General features: G+C 38.6%; 1 protein-coding gene across 1 annotated transcript in view; it reads left to right on the forward strand.

Annotated features, from left to right (window-relative positions):
• Positions 1–1,189: 1,189 nt before the first annotated feature.
• Positions 1,190–18,056, forward strand: part of atr (ATR serine/threonine kinase) — a gene marked incomplete at its 5' end in the record, with an annotated part of 51,634 nt that continues 34,767 nt past the window's right edge. Inside the window, 12 exons of the mRNA XM_020533204.2 lie at positions 1,190–1,408; positions 2,509–2,694; positions 5,160–5,252; positions 5,332–5,462; positions 8,675–8,818; positions 10,788–10,881; positions 11,381–11,506; positions 11,810–12,016; positions 14,314–14,427; positions 15,788–15,903; positions 16,325–16,445; positions 17,016–17,153. Of these exons, the coding sequence (XP_020388793.2) occupies positions 1,190–1,408; positions 2,509–2,694; positions 5,160–5,252; positions 5,332–5,462; positions 8,675–8,818; positions 10,788–10,881; positions 11,381–11,506; positions 11,810–12,016; positions 14,314–14,427; positions 15,788–15,903; positions 16,325–16,445; positions 17,016–17,153 (1,689 nt within the window). The remainder of the gene's footprint in view (positions 1,409–2,508; positions 2,695–5,159; positions 5,253–5,331; positions 5,463–8,674; positions 8,819–10,787; positions 10,882–11,380; positions 11,507–11,809; positions 12,017–14,313; positions 14,428–15,787; positions 15,904–16,324; positions 16,446–17,015; positions 17,154–18,056) is intronic.

An 18,056-nucleotide genomic window follows, 5' to 3' on the forward strand; every position in this document is an offset into this window, starting at 1 on the left:
GGGTAAAGCGAAGATGTATCAGGGCTTAGCGCTAGGCTAACTGAAGGCATAACCATTATTGATGGAACGAGTGAAATTGGGGTGCTCAAGAGGCCAGATTTAGAGGAGTATAGATATCCTAGAGCATTGTAGGCTTGGAAGAGACTGCAGAGACAGGGAAGGAACTTGAAAACAGGGATGAGAATTTTAAAATCAAAACATCACTTGATGTAAGGCAGTTTAGGTAGATTAGCGAACATAAGGTGACTTGGTGCAGATTACTTTGTGGCAGCAAAGATTCAGATGACCTTAAGTCGACAGAGAGTAGAATGTGTAACCTGGAACATGACAGACATTGAGACTGTTAAAGATAGAGACAGCAAAAATGTAAATGCAGTTTCCAGCAGCAATTGAACTCAGGCAGAGGTGAAGTTGAGCAGTGTCAAGGAGGCGGAAATACGCAGTTTTAATGTTGCCACAAATGAGGTTGGAAGCTCATCTTTGGATCAATAATTAACCCCTTAAGAATTTGAGATGATAATTTTCATTTCTCATGCCTTTTTCCAGAATGGAGCTTGTGTTGGGATTAGTTGCAATGAATAGTGGAAAGCCAAATATGATTGAAACTTTGGACAATTGCTTGATTTGTTTGGTGTTGTTTAAGTGAGAGTTTTGTTTCCCCTCCCTGCAGATGGTGTTCATTGCCTAAACTGTCTTGATTATTGTGTATCATGTGACATTCACTGATTCATATTTTAACACAGAAGATCATCAGCTGTTGATCCTGAAGGGGAACCCTAACTTGTATTGAGGCCAGTTGTCACCTTCTTGAAGACCATAGGTTGTTCAGTATGCGTGTGAGTTCTGTAATGATTAGGAAAACGCAAGCTGCAGTAGCTTGTGTAGAAACATTCTGGAAAGGATAACCTAAATTGAATCATTGTGGTGCTGCTTGGGAATAAATAATTTTGACATAATTCAGACTTCTCTGATTGTAGGTGGAAGCTTGCCTTTCTCTACTTCAGTTAATTTATTTCTGTGAAATGGTTGAATGCAGAGATTGTGTATGGGCAGTCATGCAAATTAGGCTTATTTTAATAATAAATTGAGAAATGGTGTTACACTTCAGTTCCTCAGATACCATAGTTCTCCCTTAAGTCAGCACTCACACTGTCAAAAGGACTACTTTTCCATCTGAGCTGGTGTATAATGTAAATTACATTTTGTTTTCCAGCGCACGTTGCAATCCCTGTTGCCATACTTGGCTGCAAAGTCTAGTACTACGTCTTCATTGCTGATACGGACCATAGCAAAACAATTGAATGTCAATCGCCGAGAGATATTGATCAACAACTTTAAATATATCTTTTCTCACCTGGTTTGTTCCTGCTCAAAGGATGAACTTGAGCGTGGTCTCCATTATCTCCAGGTAAAACCATGTGTTTGTGTTAAATAACAAGGGCTTTAAATATGATACTGCTGGTTAAAAATTATTTGGTTGAACCAACTTATGAAAAATAATTGTGGCATTCAAGAGGGCATTAGATAATTAATTAAAGAGAGACAATATTTAGGATTATGGAGAAGAGGCAGGAGAATGTCTCTGAGTTATAGTGCTGGTTTAGCAATTTAGCATAGACATGATGAGACAAATGGCGTATTTTTATGCCTTAACAACTCTGATTCTGTGAAGATGGAAGCTTATATTATGATCTGAAATTGTTAATTTAGTGTTGAGTCTGAAAGGTTTTAAAGTGCCTTACTGAAAGATTAGCTTCCTTTCTGCGATTTTATGTTGAATTCCATTGTGATGGTGTCTGAAGGTGGAAAACTCTTCTCACTCATTCACATTGAACTGTCTAACCTTGGCCTCCTGCGCTATTCCTCTTCCTGCCTTTTACCCTATTGCACACCTCCATTTTGTTCTTCCTGTCCCTTTCCCCACCCTGGTATGTGTTTAAACACCTGTGACAGCTCTAACTTCTTCTGGTTCTGATGAAAGGACATCAAACTGAAATAGCAGGGGCTGTTGCTGATTTTTTTTCAAATTTTCAGTCTTTTATTTTTCGTCAGCCTAGTACTGTACAGTTGTCAGATCTATCATGATGGACCTGAGGGAACCTGTTATGACTACGGAAATGGCAGCAAACTTCTAGGTTTCAATGCTCCATTGACCTATCTGTCTGGTACAGTGTAGATGTGAGTCAGGAAGCAATGCAAGTCATCCAGCGTCTTCTCTGCAGACTTGTAAAATATAATTGTGAGCCATCTATTTAGTTAATTTGTAACTGGAGAAATGTATCCTTTCAGTTTTCAGAAGCATTTCAGGTTGTTGTTTTCTTGTTCTTTTCCTAATGTTTGACTTTTTAAAATTTGTTCTACATGTACTTTTCAGCAAATGCACCCGTCTGTGTCCAACGCATAAACGGTTTTCTTCCAGTGGCAGGACAGAAAAGTTTTCCAAAGTGCGTTGTTTTATTGTTCAGAGATTTTATTTCTGTGCTTCTTACTGCTGTGTTCTATGTCTAGAATGAAACAGAGCTTGAACTGGGCAGCCTTCTCAGACAAGATTTCCAAGGGTTACATAATGAACTACTGTTGCGTATCGGAGAGCACTATCAGCAGGTTTTCAATGGACTGGCCATACTGGCTGCTTCTGCTTCTAGAAATGATCAGTGCCAAGCACCCAGAGACATTACTTCAGCAGAGTTAATGGTAAGGAGACACAGTTCATGTTAAGAGATAACAAGGTGTAGAGCTGGATGACCACAGCAGGCCAAGCAGCATCAGAGGAGCAGGACCTAGGCCCGAAACGTCAGCTTTCCTGTTCCTCTGATGCTGCTTGCCCTGCTGTGTTCATCCAGCTGTACACCTTGTTATCTCAGATTCTCCAGCATCTGCAGTTCCTACTATCTCTGAAACAGTTCATGTTAATTTGCTTTAGACTTCTCTTGTAGGCAAGCTGGTTTTAAAATACAACATACTGCCAGACCCCACACCTTGACTCAGTCAACGTTGTTTCAGTTAGTTTTGTTCATAAAATAGGACAAAATATCCATTGAGCATTGCACATCACCTGTCACAGACTTCCAAGTCCCATATGTGCACATCGCGTTTTCCTCAGGGCTGTGGTATGAGTGCATCACCCCTGGGGACCTCTTCTTTTGCATCTATTCCCATTGCTCCTGCCCTTGGTCCTAAAGTCCCTCTTCTTTGTCTCCATCTCTCTATCCCCCATTCCAAGCTCCTGTTTCCACCCTCCATACTTGCCTTTAAAATCCCTTGTGTCCATTGTCCAGCTCACGCTTATTACCTGTGATTTCAAGGGAAAAAACTCTTGTTTTTCTTCCACACCCCCCTCGCTCTGGAAGTGCTTAGGACATCAGTTACTCCTTGCACTTAACGTCTGCTAGAAGGTGGACAAGGTCAAAATAACTCCTGAAGAAGGAGTGAGACCCCGAAAGTTTGCGTCTTCAAATAAGTCTGTTGGACTATAACCTGGTGTTGTGTGATTTTTGACTTTGTCCACCCCAGTCCAACACCAGCACCTCCACATCATGCCACAAGGTGGAGTCTGGTCACCCTGAATCAGGATGGCTGGTATTCATTTTTGCATTTTTTTCATGTATGTTGTTTATTTTACACGTTGTATCATTTGTAATTATAGGCATTTAAGAATGTGCAACAGTTTAACTGATAATGTCTTATTTCCTTTCTGATGACAAAGTTGTTAAAGTGTTAACTGCAGTATTTCTTTAATAGTGGTTTATTTGTCTCAAATTATTTTCACCTAGGAATGGATAGTGCTGCATATGTACAACATTTTAACCAAAACATTGATATTTTCTGGGGGAAAAAAGTTCTGCATGAACCCAACTCCATTTTTAATATTGATTCCTTTGGGAATTTGTGACCTCAATTTTAAGGAACACAAGTACAACTTTAAGATGACAATTCCACGCTAAAGTTGTTGCTGAGATCCTGAAATGTGCAACTCTACTTACTTCCTGCTCACTGCTTGTCCCTGAGGCTGACACTTTCTTACTTTCTGACCCACTCCAACTCACAGTTTCCCTGCCTGACTTTCCCATTTGCTACCTCTTATCCTGAACGGTCACTGTGAGCAAGGCCTCAGGTGTGGGCCAGAAATTAGTGAGCTGCGAGTTGGAGGTTCATGGAGGGAAGCTGAGTGACAGAATCTCGGCCAGCTGGAGAGGCCTCCGCAATAAGAAGCTAATTGGATCATGTGTACTTCACTAGACTCAGCAATTAACTTCACCAAAGTTAAACACCCAATACCAATTGCATATACAGCCTCTGTTATAACTATAAAACTAAAGTGAAACAATACTGAACAAGGCAATGTATTATATTGCATTATATCATGTATTATAATTAAGATTGTGTGATCTATGATTACTAATCTAGTGATAAAGTGGTCCTTCAACAAAAAACATTTGACAACCACTGCTCTAACTCACTGTTAGAAATCACGCGACACCAGGTTATAGTCCAACAGGTTTATTTGAAAACACTAGCTTTCGGAGCTTCCCACCTTCTTCAGGTGTTAGTGAGAGAGGTAATATCCGACACAGAATTTATAAGTAAAAGATGAAAACATCACACCACTGATGAGGAAGGTTTAAATAAATCTAAGATGCTGTTAAATCTTTAATCAGTTAGAAGGTTTTAATTGATTAATATGTATATGTAAATCCCCAAATTCCTTTCAAGCCACTGTCCTGAGAGAACTAAAGGTTTTATCAGTGTAAAAAAGAGGTGACATTTTAGGTCACACAGTGCATGTTAGGTCTGAGGCCTTGTTTAGAACCTGTTTGTGTTTTGGATTGGAGTCAGACTGGTTTTATTTCTAAAGTACGAAATTACAAAACACCATATTTACTGACTGACAAACAAACCTGTTGGACTATGATCTGGTGTTGTGTGATTTTTGACTTTCTCCTCCATATCATAACTCACTGGTGTTATAGATATTTTCTGATCAGTCTAATTAGTGATGTTATGACACACCACTGGGACAGGTGGGACTTGAACTGGCTGAGCAGTAGGGTAACAAACTTTAGTTAAGTCAATATTTTAAAACACTTCATCTGGAATAAAATAATAGGAAGAGCCTGTTGTTGGTTTTTCAAAAAAATAACATTAATATTTTTTTCTAGGCAGACTACTTGCAGCCAAAATTGTTGGGGATTCTGGCCTTTTTTAATATGCATCTGCTGAGTTCCAGTGTTGGAATGAATGATAAAATGATGGTGAGTAAATTCTTGGTTGTCCTGTGGTTTCAGGAATTTGTACAAAATCAGTTATAAATGGCGTGTTTTAAATTTGTAGGCCATGAACAGTTTAATGTCGTTAATGAAATTGATGGGACCAAAACACATAAGTTCCGTCCGGGTAAAGATGATGACCACTCTGAGGACAGGCCTACGATACAGAGATGAATTTCCTCAATTATGCTGCAGGTTTGTTTTGAAGCGCAGCTTTCAGTTTAAGTGAACAGAAATGCAAAGTTAAAATTATCTTTCTAAAATAAATAAAATCCGACTGATCAATGCTAAATAGAAGTATTACTCTTAAAGACTGCGTGGAGCTTTTTTGCTTTCTTTGGAAGGGCATGGAATGGGACAACTTGTAACAGAGGCAATGCAATAGTTACAGTTTGCCCCTAAATTGCAGCCCAAATGCAGGAAGACCTGAACAATATCCAGACTTGGTCTGAAAAGTGGCAAGTAACACTGTTGCCACATAAATGCCAGGTAATGATCATCTCCAATAAGACACAACCTACCTACCATTCCTTAACTTCACTGGGGTTACCATCACTGAATCTCCCACTGTCAGCATCCTGGGTGTTACGATTGATGAGAAACTCAACTGGACTAGCCTCATAAATACATTGGCTATAAGAGCAGGTCAGAGAGTAGGAATCTTGCAGCAGATAACTCACTTCCTGACTCCCCAAAGCTTGAACATAGAACATTACAGCGAGTACAGGCCCTTTGGCCCTCGATGTTGCGCCGACCTGTGAAACCAATCTGAAGCCCATCTAACCTAAACTATTCCATTATCATCCATATGTTTATCCAGTGACCATTTAAATGCTCTTAAAGTTGGCGAGTCTACTACTTTTGCAGGCAGGGCATTCCACGCCCTTACTACTCTCTGAGTAAAGAACCTACCTCTGACATCTGTCCTATATCTATCACCCCTCAATTTAAAGCTATGTCCCCTCGTGCTAGCCATCACCATCCGAGGAAAACATCACCTACTAGGCGCAAGTCAGGAGTGTGATGAAATATTCTCCACTTGGCTGGATGAATACAGCTCCAACAACACTCAAGAAGCTTGACACCATCCAGGACAAAGCAGGTCACTTTATTGACACCACATCCACAAACATCTATTCCCTCCACCACCAATGTTCAGTATCAACAGTGTGTACTATCTACAAGATGCACTGCAGAAATTCACCAAAGAGCCGTAGACAGCATCTTCCAAACCCATAACCACTTCCATCTAGAATGACGACGGTAATAGATCTGAGGGAACGCCACCGCCTGCAAGCCTCTCATTATCCTGACTGAGAATTATATCACCATTCCTTCAGTGTCGCTGGGTAAAAATCTTGGAAATCTCTCCCTAAGGGACATTGTGGGTCTCCCTACAGCACGTGGACTGCAGTGGTTCAAGAAGGCAGCTCACCACCACCTTCTCAAGGGCAACTAGGGACAGGCAATAAATGCTGGCCCCGCCAGTGATTCCCTCATGTGAATTAAAAACAAAACTTCAAATAATCTGAAATTGATGCTCACGTCCTTACACTAACCTCTTGACCGATTGTCCCCATGCTTGCTCAAATTCTTTGATTGTTGGTCAATAAATGTTTCAACTTTAAAATTCTCATCTATATTTTCAATTCCCACCATGGCCTTACCTCTCACTAGCTCTGTAACCTGTGACCTGCGTCCTTCTGAGTTATTCATGTTAATCTAATTCTGGCCTTTCAATTGTTGATCTTATCTGGGTTGCCTTGGCTCTGAGTTTGACAATACCCTCCTTAAACCCCTTTACATCTCTTTCCTCTTTTTGGACTCTCCTTACAACCTCGTCTGCACCAAGCCTATGGCCATCTTCCCTAACTTCGCTTTATTTGGCTATTAAATTTTGCTTTCTCACTCTCCTTTTAAAGGCACCATATAAATGTACAATGTGACTTTGATTGAAGCAAAATCAAATGTGATATGACAGCCAAAACATTGAGAATCAGGTGAAAATCTTGATCAAGTGTTCAACCTGTATGTTAGTCCCATCTATGACATTAAGACAATGAAGAAACAGTTGTAGAAATTAAACAAGAAAGCAATGACATGGTACAAAGCCAGCACATAATAAGATGACTGAGGGCATTTACATTTGCTTATTTAGTCAATATGTAGATGTACCTACTAGAGAAAGTGCAATACTTGACCTTGTGTTGGGATATAAGGCAGGACAAGTGACTGAGATGTCAGTGGGGGAGCACTTTGGGGCAAGTGACCATAATTCAATTAGTTTTAAAATAGTTATGGAAAAGGATAGAACTGATCAAAAAGTGAAATTTCTAAATTGGAGTAAGGCCAATTTTGACGGTATTAGACAGGAACATTCAAAAATTGGGGGATGCTATTTGCAGATAAAGGGATGTTTGGGAACTGGGAGGCCTTTAAGAATGAGATAAGGAGAGTCCAGAGACAGTATGTTCCCGATCGTGTGAGGGTTAAGGCTGATAGATGTAGGGAATGCTGGGTGACGAGAGAAATTGAGCTTCTTGTCAAGAAAAAGAAGGAAGCATATATCATGTATAGACAGCTGGGATTGAGTGAATCCCTCGAGGAATACAAGGGCAGAAGGTGTATACTCAAGAGGTAAATCAGGAGGGCAAAAAGGGGACATGAGATAGCTGTGGAAGGTAGAATTAAGGAGATTCAGAAGAGGAATACATTAAGGGCAAAAGAGTAACTAGGGAGAGAATAGGGCCCCTTAAAGATCAACAATGCTGTCTTTGTGTCGAACTACAGGAGATGGGTGAGATACTAAAGGAATATTTTGCATCAGTATTTACTGTGGAGAAGGACTTGAAAGCTTGGGAACTTGGGGAAGTAAATATTGATGTCTTTTAAAAAGTTCATACTACTGAAATGCAGGTGCTGGAGGTCTTAAAATGTATAAAGGTTGATAAATCCCCAGGACCTGATAAGGTGAAACCCAGAATTTTGTGAGAAGCTAGGAAAGAGATTGCAGTGTCCCTTGCTGGGATATTTGTATCAGCGACAGCCTTAGGTGTGGTGCCAGAAGACTGGTGATTGGCTAATGTGGTGGCCATTATCTAAGAAAGGTTGTAAGGAAAAGCCAGGGACTATAAGTCGGGAGAGCCTTATGTCAGTGATGGCTAAGTTGTTGGAGGGATTGTTTTTCGTCATGGAGACCTGGACAGAATAGTTTAGATCAGAATCTTGAAAAGACACCTTTACACATTCCAACTATCTGATCCTGTTCTATACAAATGTTTCCTGAGTACATTTTCCCAGAGGTAAGCTAGTTAACTTTTCTCAGTTTTCACAGCTTATTATCTCTTTCATAACATTTTAACAGGTTTCTTACTTAGTGGTCTGTTAATTAAATCTTTTGCTTTTAGAGCTTGGGATTGCTTTGTACGATGCTTAGATCCCAGTTATCTGGGGGCCCTTCTCAGTCAAGTAATTGTGGCTTTGCTGCCTTTGATGTCCATTCAGCCAAAGGAGACGACTGGAATATTTCGCTATCTTATTGTGGAGAACAGGTAAACTAATGCTTATATTATTTGCTTAATTGTTTTTATTCATTCAGCTGGAATTGAGATTGCAGTGGTATTTCTGGGGAAACTATCAGTGTCCTTAGTCCACTAAAACTGACACCAGTGTCTGAAATCCAGAAATGTATAGTTAAACCTGGAAATCTAGAAATTGCTGTCAGTGGTTCTATGCTCCTCCAGATGATGCACTGTTGAGAAATCTCTCTCTCTATACCTCACCAACCCAGCAGGGAATCACCAAATTGACTAAAACTTTTAGGTTGTTATTTGCTGTGAAAATACTTGCAGAAATTGCATCTTGTTGCGGGGTTTATAACTAGATTATTAATGCATTTAGTATTCATTATTGCAATTAAAAATCTTCCAGCTTATGAAAAGGTCATGTTAGATTTGTGCAATGTCAAGTTTCTCTGATAAATTCCACATACTTTAATTATTTGTGAAAAGCTTTTAAAATAATATTTTTGGTTCTAACTTAATCCAGTCAACATTTTATATTGCGACTCTACAATTTAAAATTAAAAGTGAATGTTTTCAGTGCATTCACTATCACTATCTGTAGTCGATTGGAGATCCTCTTTAGTTGGCACTAGATTTAAACTACTATGAGGACAAAGAAGTCTGCTGCATTGTTGTTTTGTTGCTGATGTCAAAATGTGTCATAGTGTCATTGTTATAAAAGGCACAAAGAGCTTGAGATGAAATTATTTTTTATGGTTTTATGAATAACAGAACATACACATACGTTCAAATCGTGACCTCCCCTCTCAGTCTGCTCTTCTATTGAAAGTAACATTTTCACAGATCCAGGTTTGTATTCTGAAAGTGATTAAAAATAGTTCACTCCACCTCCCATCTTTGCAACTGTTCAGTGATGCCTTTAGCACCTCTCTTATTTATATCCGTTTCAAGTGTGAAGTACCTTGTGATGGTCCGCTACAATGAAATCATTGCATTAATTCAGTTGTTTGTTGTCATTGTTTGCAATGTTACTGCAAAAAGCTATCCTGAAAAAAAGACTTGCATCCTTATAGTACATTTGATGATCTTCGATGTCTCAAAATACTTTACAGGTAATAAAATATTTTTGACTTGTATTCACATTGCAACGTACCCGAACAGTTGTGTGCAGCATATTCTCGCAAATAGAGATGTGATAATGACCAGAAAACCTGTTTTGTGATATTGATTGATGGATAAATATTGACAAGGAAAGGTGGCATAGCATCCCTGATTGTCTTTGAAATTGGAACTTTTACATCTGGGCTTTGGATATAACTTCTCATCCAAAACACATTATCTACAATACCACAGTACTCTGTCAATGCATGGGGTCTCTGATTTACACCCGTCCAACTTACAAATGTGATCTCATACAGGGATGTAATTTTAAAGATCTGACATAGGAACATTTCCTGGACTTACGAACAGATCCTTTATATTGTTCTGCATTGTGTTACAACTTGCTTACAAATCAACTAGCGAACGGACTCGGGAAAGGAACCAATTCACAAGCTAGGGACTGCCTACATTGAACTAAATCGTCAGACTTAATTTTTATGCACAAGCCCTGGGGTGGCACTTGAGCCTTCTGTGTTGGGCTGGATCGAGTAGATAGGGTGATGCTGTTCCTGCTTGTAAAAGAAAAAAAGAATGAGAGGACATAGAATGAGAGGAATGATGTGCAAACAAAGCAAGGGTGATGTAAGAAAAAGCTTTCTCTCACTGTGAATACTTAGGGTATGAAATGCTCTGCCTGGAAATTTAGTGGAGGCAGGTTCGATTGAGACATTCTGAGGCCCATTGAATGGGTCGAAATGGTGTGCAAGGATATGGGAAAAAGACAGGCGATTGTCACTGGGCATTGGAGCCATGTCAAACAGCACGTGCAGATGTGCACTAAACAAATTTAAATGTTTCTAAAACTGCTAAGTAAAGTTTTTTGTCACTATTTCAGGGCTGAAGTAAAAGATTTTCTCCATGAGATTTACTTTTTGCCAGAACATCCTGATTTTACTGAGATCCAGAAGGTTCTGCAAGATTATAGAAAGGTGAGCGCCTTACCTTAGTGGCTAGTCATTGATTAAAATTTCACTAAAAATTGGCTAAACAGTAGGGAGGTTTCATGCACTAAAATAGAGATACATGATTGATTGTCAAAATGCTAAATCAAAGTTTTCCAGAGGTTCTTAGAAATTCACAAATTAGTACTGCCAAACACAAGATTGGTCTCCTCCCCAAAGGTATTACCAGGCTTTCACTACCATCTCTTGTCTTTGCTGATTAACCCATCAGTGAACCAGTCTATTAATAAATTAAACTATGTTTAAAAGAATCCAGAAATACTGCTTCAGCTGCCAAGTAGTTAACAAACTTCAGAAGTTCAAAGCAAAAACAGAAATTGCCAGAGAAAGTCATCAAGTCTGGCAGTATCTGTGGAGTGAAGGCAAAGTTAATGATTCGGGACCATTGACCCTTCTTCAGAAGTTAGGTGTCTTTGGTGTTAACATTCACGTTACCAATTTCTGCTTTATGTATGCTGTTTTACAGGAGACTTCTAAAAGCACGGATTTACAAACTGAACTGCAGCTTTCTATGCGTGCTGTTCAGCATGAGAATGTAGATGTCCGTATACATGCACTGACCAGTTTGAAGGATACTTTGTTCAAGAAACAGGTATGCAAGAATGGCTTTAAGTCTTCACCAAATCCATTGATAAGAAAACCACATATGTTAAGTTCAAGATGAATTGTGGCAGAAGAACTTAACATTGTAGTAGTGAAAGATATAACAAGTTATGATGTACTACATTTTAACACCATAAGCAAAAGTGAGAACAAAATGTTTATAACATGTCTCTATGGTTCCTATGTGTCCACAGATAGAATGATTCTTTAACACGAAGGAGCATATATTGTGTTTGAAGACCATGTTAAAGTAGGAAAACTATCACTAGATCGATGTATTATGTATCTTTAGGACCAATTGGTAAAACTTGCTACAGACAGTGAGACTGTAGAACCTATTATCTCTCAGTTGGTGATGGTGCTTCTGAAGGGCTGCCAAGATGCAAATGCACAAGCTCGACTTCTGTGTGGAGAGTGTCTTGGTGAGTTGGGAGCAATTGATCCTGGCCGATTGGACCTCATGACCAGTAACACAGAGGGAAAAAGCTCCACGTTCGTGGTAAGAAATCATTTGAATTAGACTGTCATTTTGTAATAACTGTGAGGAAACATGTTGTAAGATTCTATGTCATATGAAATGAGGATGCATAATGTATGCTGAACCACAACATAGGACTATATCGGGTACCACAGAGATATTTACAATTTAAATGGATTATTTCATTATCGATTATGGTAATTAGAAGATATTGCTGAGCTCTGACTGCAGTTTTACGTCTGCTTCCAGGAGAGCTTAAGATTTATCTCTTGCACCCTTTCCCCTCATATAGGAGCCATTCTGTCTTTCTCCACTCTGTCCTATCTATTTTCTCCCTTTCCCCACTGTCTTGTATACTGTTTAATATATTTCCTGGACTGCCGTGCTGCTGAAATAAGTTTTCCAAACTTAGTCTAGAGGAGCTCTAGCCATTTGTCTTTATTTGGTCCATGCCCTCTCCCCTTACCTATCTGTTTTTATTTCTCTCAACTTTTATTTGTTGTTGTGACACATATCTGCAAGTTTTCCGTAGTAATTGTTCAGCTGTTGGCTAAGTTGGTGAGACGAAGAGTAGAGTCCCATCATCTCAAAGAACAGAAAGACTTGGACAAAATTCATGACAACTAGCAGTAATATTGCAATATATCGATTTGGGGAAGCATGGGTGCAACTGTTGGCAATGTCCGTCCTCATTTCCAAAAATGCAATTTCTTATCCAAAAGAAATAATCAACGTTGTTCATCTATCCAAGGCAAATATTTAAATAATATGAGGTTTGGGACTTGTCAATTTTTGGTCAAGTTCTTGCTTTTTGAAGATCTGACTCGTCCAAGTAGCTGAAAAGTGAAGACATTTAACAGATCAGTGCATTAAAAACTTTCACCGAATACTGGTGTGGATCTGTTGGTGGTCAGAAAATAATTCAGACAATAATCTGGACCTAATTTCTATTTACATTCCATCGTTTCATTTAGGTTTAGTAACCATAGAGTACAAAAGGAAAGATGTTAGGCCAAACCTTTCTAGAAGGAAAGCCCACTAAAGCTTGCAAATGATTCATACTAGCCTGACGCATCTTGCATGCCTTTAAATGGAGCTCGAGTATGTATAGTATCTTCATATCCGAGTCTCAGTGGGTTTTTACTGTTTTTGCCTTCACTAGTTAGGCCTCAGCTGCAGTATTGTGCTCAATTGTGGGCATTATGCTCAAGTCAGATGTCCATGACAAGAGAGGATGCAGAATGTTTTACTAGAATGTTATCAAGAACTTCAGTTTGTGTAAAGAATGGAGAAACAATTGTAATTTTCTCAGGCAAAGAAGATTAGGAAAAGATTTGACATAGGTGTTCAGTTTATTAATGGTTGGATGGAGTATTTAGGGGAAACTGTTTCCAGTGGCAGAACGTGCAGCAAACAGAGCATATACTTTTAAAATGATAGATGAAGGAATGTAACACTATGAGGAATTGTTCATTTTGTGGAGGGTTGTTGTGATCTGGAATGAAATGCTTGAAAAGCTGTTGAAAGCAGATTCAACAGTAACTTTAAAGAAGCTTGGCTAGATACTTGAAGGGAAAACATGACCAAGCTTTGAGACAAGAGCAGAAGCCTGAGACTAACATAGAGAATACTTCAGAACTTCTCGAAAGTGAATTTTGGTTCTCTCTCCCCAGATGCTGCCAAACCTGCTGAGTTTCTCCAGTATTCTCTGTGTCTGTTTCAGATTTCTAGTGTCTGCAGTATTTTGCTTTCATTTTAGGGGTTTGAAGCTAATTCGTTAGCTCTTTCATAGAGCCCACACAGATTTGATGAACAGTCTGTTCTCTGTCAGTGCTGTAACATCCCATGGTTCTATTTAGATCGAATCAGTAATACTTGCATTGTCTGGTAATTTGTTCCACAACAATATCAGCTGAAGCTGAAGTACCAATTGGCATTTTAGTTGAGGAATGCCTCAAGTAGTGTGCATGACAGACATGAGAAGACAGCAAGAAAATAATAAAAAAAATGTTAAGGAGTAGTTTCAAGTGTAGTGCACTTCAAAAGGATGCTGTTCAAACTTAAGGTATTTTTAATCTCAATTCTCTGAAAATTGATGCATTATGTCTACTGGGGCGAATTAAAATTATTTGAAAAATAAGGCTTTGAATCGAACGTCTTTAGTTGCTTTGAGTTTTTATATTTAAAAAAAAGTGACTCGTTTATGATTTTGTCAAAATGAATTGAATTGCATAATAATGTACTTAGTGGAGTGATCAAACGTTAAAGCATAATTTGCAGTTAAAACATTTGTTTATTTGTCATAACTCTTACAACAGGCTGGTGTGGAGGATCCTAATTTTGCCCATCACCTGCTGATTGAGTTGACAAGAGCCTTCCTTGCCTACGCAGATAATGTTCGAGCTCAGGACTCAGCTGCTTATGCCATTCAGGTACGGTAACAGCTGTTTCTCTGTACAGATTTGATAGAGACCTTTATGTAATAACAAGCTAGATTTTTTTAGAGAGTGCGTATTAGCTAACTACTTTCTCAAATTATTTAGCAGAAGGAGCCAAGTAAAGTTTATACGAACTATGGAGCAAATAAGAAATAAAAATTATTAAAAGCAATAAACCATATGTTCATGATTAGGGGTAAAACGTAATTGGCGTGTCATTCATTTAACTACGAGTTGTGTTTATTAGATCAGGTAGTTTGTAAATCTCTCTGTAGCACCAGTGAAGAGAATGCTTCAGCCTTGGCCTTATCTCCTTGGGTAAAAACAACTGTCTTATCCAGCCAAAAAAAGACAAGACATGAACATAAAATAGCAAATGGTTTGTAAAGTGCAAATGAGTGATGTGTCCATTTTGTGTTAAGTTACAAGAAACTATTTATAATCATTTTTTTTGGTCATCCCCTCTTCAACCCTAAGCATTGACTTCCTAGTAGAGTTGCATATGAGGCATGGAGTGTTAGTGATGGCATTTAACTGCTGAGAGGGTATATCTCAGTCAAGTTCTTTCGTGATGTGGAGGTGCCGGTGTTGGACTGTGGTGGACAAAGTCACAAATCACACAATACCAGGTTATAGTCCAACAGGATCGTGTGACTTCTGATCAAGTCGTCTCCTGGCATCCCCATAGATAGAGTAGACATATGGAGACCAAGGCTTTGAGCTATGAGAGAGTAGCTGGCAGAGATGTGATGAATTAAGTTGCTTATTTCATTGCAAATATTTGGGACTCATTGGGTTACGCAGTCTAAGACAATTAAACCAAGCACAGATCATGAAGCAAAGCCAGGTTGGTCAGCTACAAGTGATTTTCATCAACTGTGCACTCAAGGGCTTAAACAATTTTTTTTTAACAATCTGGATTTCCTTATTAAGTTGACATCAAGTTGATGATTTGGAGCACAGGTTATTGTAAATGTCAAGGTGTTGAGCCATGGCTCTAGATATAATTCACTGGCCTTTCTGAAATTTGTGATTGATATTACTGCAGCTGAATGCTTGAATATGACCAATGTTAGAATTATAGCTTATAGCATTGCATATAGTCGGGATGAATCCCATTGAGGTATTTTCGTTGGGGGTACTTGGCCTAAGGCTTGCTTTTCTTTTAATCGACCAGCTGAGAACTGTAATCGTCATCATCTTTACTGGCACCACAAGTAGCTTTAAATACTATGTCACTGAATCTGGTGGGACTATTAGTATTTTACTGGGTAAGGGGTTATTTTAACATTTCATAGGTTTTGTTAGTGTAGTTTATGTGTTTTATTAAAGATCAATAAAATTGAACTTTCAGGAGCTGCTACAAATATATAAATGTAAAGAAGGGAAAACTGATTGCCCAGGACGCAGGCTGTGGAGGAGCTTTCCAGAACATGTTCAAGAAATCTTGGAGCCTCATTTAAACACCAGGTGCACAGTACTCTCATAATACTTTTACAACTTGTATGAACTGAAGGTGTGTTCTGGCCACAGTTGCAGCTTTTAGCATGGTTGTTTCGACAATGGAAATTGGGAAAGAGCCTCACTTACACCTCTCAATGTAAAGTTATGAATAGCCACCAGGCGAAGCTTGAATGTGGCTCAGGTATTCTTAAGTCATGCTGAATTTTCCTTGTCTTTGTGAGAAATCCTTCTTTTTGCTGTTTGCCCACAGCCAAGTTCCATTTCATTTAAAAAGTTGATAGTTAGATATTTGTGATGAAATAAATTTTGCCACTAACTTCCTGTTAGAAAAATGTCATGGTAAGATTGACATTGAAAAGTTAACGTATAATTTTGTGGATATTGAAATACACAAATTTTAAACAAGTCAGTTGTTTTGCTTATAAAGGTATAAAAGCTCCCAGAAGACTTGCAATTGGGTCAACATTAAGAAGCCATTTTATCTTGGTAAACATGACAGAAATTTTGCAGAGTGGTCAGCAACATGGGCAGGATACCTGACAACCAAGGTGAGCATGTCGATGAGATTAACTCCTCTTCAGAGTATTGACCTTGCCAGTTATTTAGATCTATGTATACGTCCAGTTTGTAACACTAAGTCATTCATTTGTAATATTTTCTGTAACTGAGGATGCTAAAGCTTTCATTGTTGCTAAAGTAGAACAGTTACAACATATTGTAAATACTGCAGCCATTGCTTCATGCTTGTATATCTGTTCTTGCCTTGCATAAAAATACTACCAAAATGTACTTGATTCATACCAATAATAATATAAAATTTTCAAGCAGCCTGAGCAATAACATTCCCAAACTGTGGAATCATTATGGGATTACGATCCATGGTAGGATGGAAAGAGGGCAGAATGAGGCTTTCCAACTGATACTATAATCCACATGTCTGTGATGCGACCTCCCCATTTCCAACCTCCCCACCTCTGCATCTTATAAACTTGACTTTATAGAAAAAGCCCACAAAAATGACCTGAACTCACTTTTAGTAATCCTTTTTCTTTAAAAATGTAAATTCTCCAAGCAGATTTGACATATGCTTAAGTAAATATTCTAATGTGTTCTTTCAGGTTCGAAGTGAGCTAGCCAGAAAAGTTTTTGACTGTTGCAGCTTTATTATGAAACATGATTTTAAAGTGACAATCTATCTGCTACCTCATATCCTAGTCTACGTTTTGCTTGGGTGTAATGAAGAGGATCAACGTGAAGTAAGGAACCAGTCAATATATTGAAATTCTTATAGTTAGTATTCATCTGACAGATTATACTTTAAGATGATCCCAGCCTGATTAATTTTCTTCAAGAACCATACCTGTAAAACATAATATGTTATTCAGCTGGATGTATATTGAGAGGAGAAAGATGATATACTTGTTAAACATATTTAGATTTTAAAGATTGGTCACGCTTTGGGAACTAACCTGAAGTTTACTGAATGACGCAATCCCGTCCTTGTTTTAGCGTATAGAAGTATAACGAAGTTTACCTGGATCAGCCACCATCTAGTTGTGGACATTTGATTGACAAAAAAAAATTAAGCAATTACATCAGTCCATGCAACAAAACATTCAAATCTCAAATTTGAGGAATTGGGTAGGAAAAGATTGGCTGGGATGTATTTCCAGAAACAGTATTTGAAAAATTCTGTTTTTTTAAAGAAGCCAACTAGATGAAAATAAAACTGGAGTTAATAAAATTGAAGTGTTTAATGTATTTTAAATTAAAGTTGTTTGAATTGTTTCATTTAGTTTTATTACTGAATAATTATTTAACATGATGTGCAAGATTTTAAAAAGTATGTGTAAGAGCAATTTCAGTTTTTTTTATTTCTGTTTGCAGTCTGAGTTGAATGTTCAGCATGAGAAAGCTGGAGGTCAGTATTAGATTAGGAGATAACAAGGTGTGGAGCTGGATGAACACAGCAGGCCAAGCAGCAACAGAGGAGCAGGAAAGCTGATGTTTCGGGTCTAGACCCTTCTTCAGAGATGGGGGAGGGGAAGGGGATTCGGAAATAAATAGAGAGAGAGGGGGAGGCGGGTGGAAGGTGAATAAAGGAGCAGATTGGTGGGGAGGAGACAGACAGGTCAAAGAGGCGGGGATGGAGCCAGTAA

This window comes from Rhincodon typus, chromosome 13 (assembly GCF_021869965.1).
Source record: "Rhincodon typus isolate 14 chromosome 13, sRhiTyp1.1, whole genome shotgun sequence".
Classification (NCBI taxonomy): Eukaryota; Metazoa; Chordata; class Chondrichthyes; order Orectolobiformes; family Rhincodontidae; genus Rhincodon; species Rhincodon typus.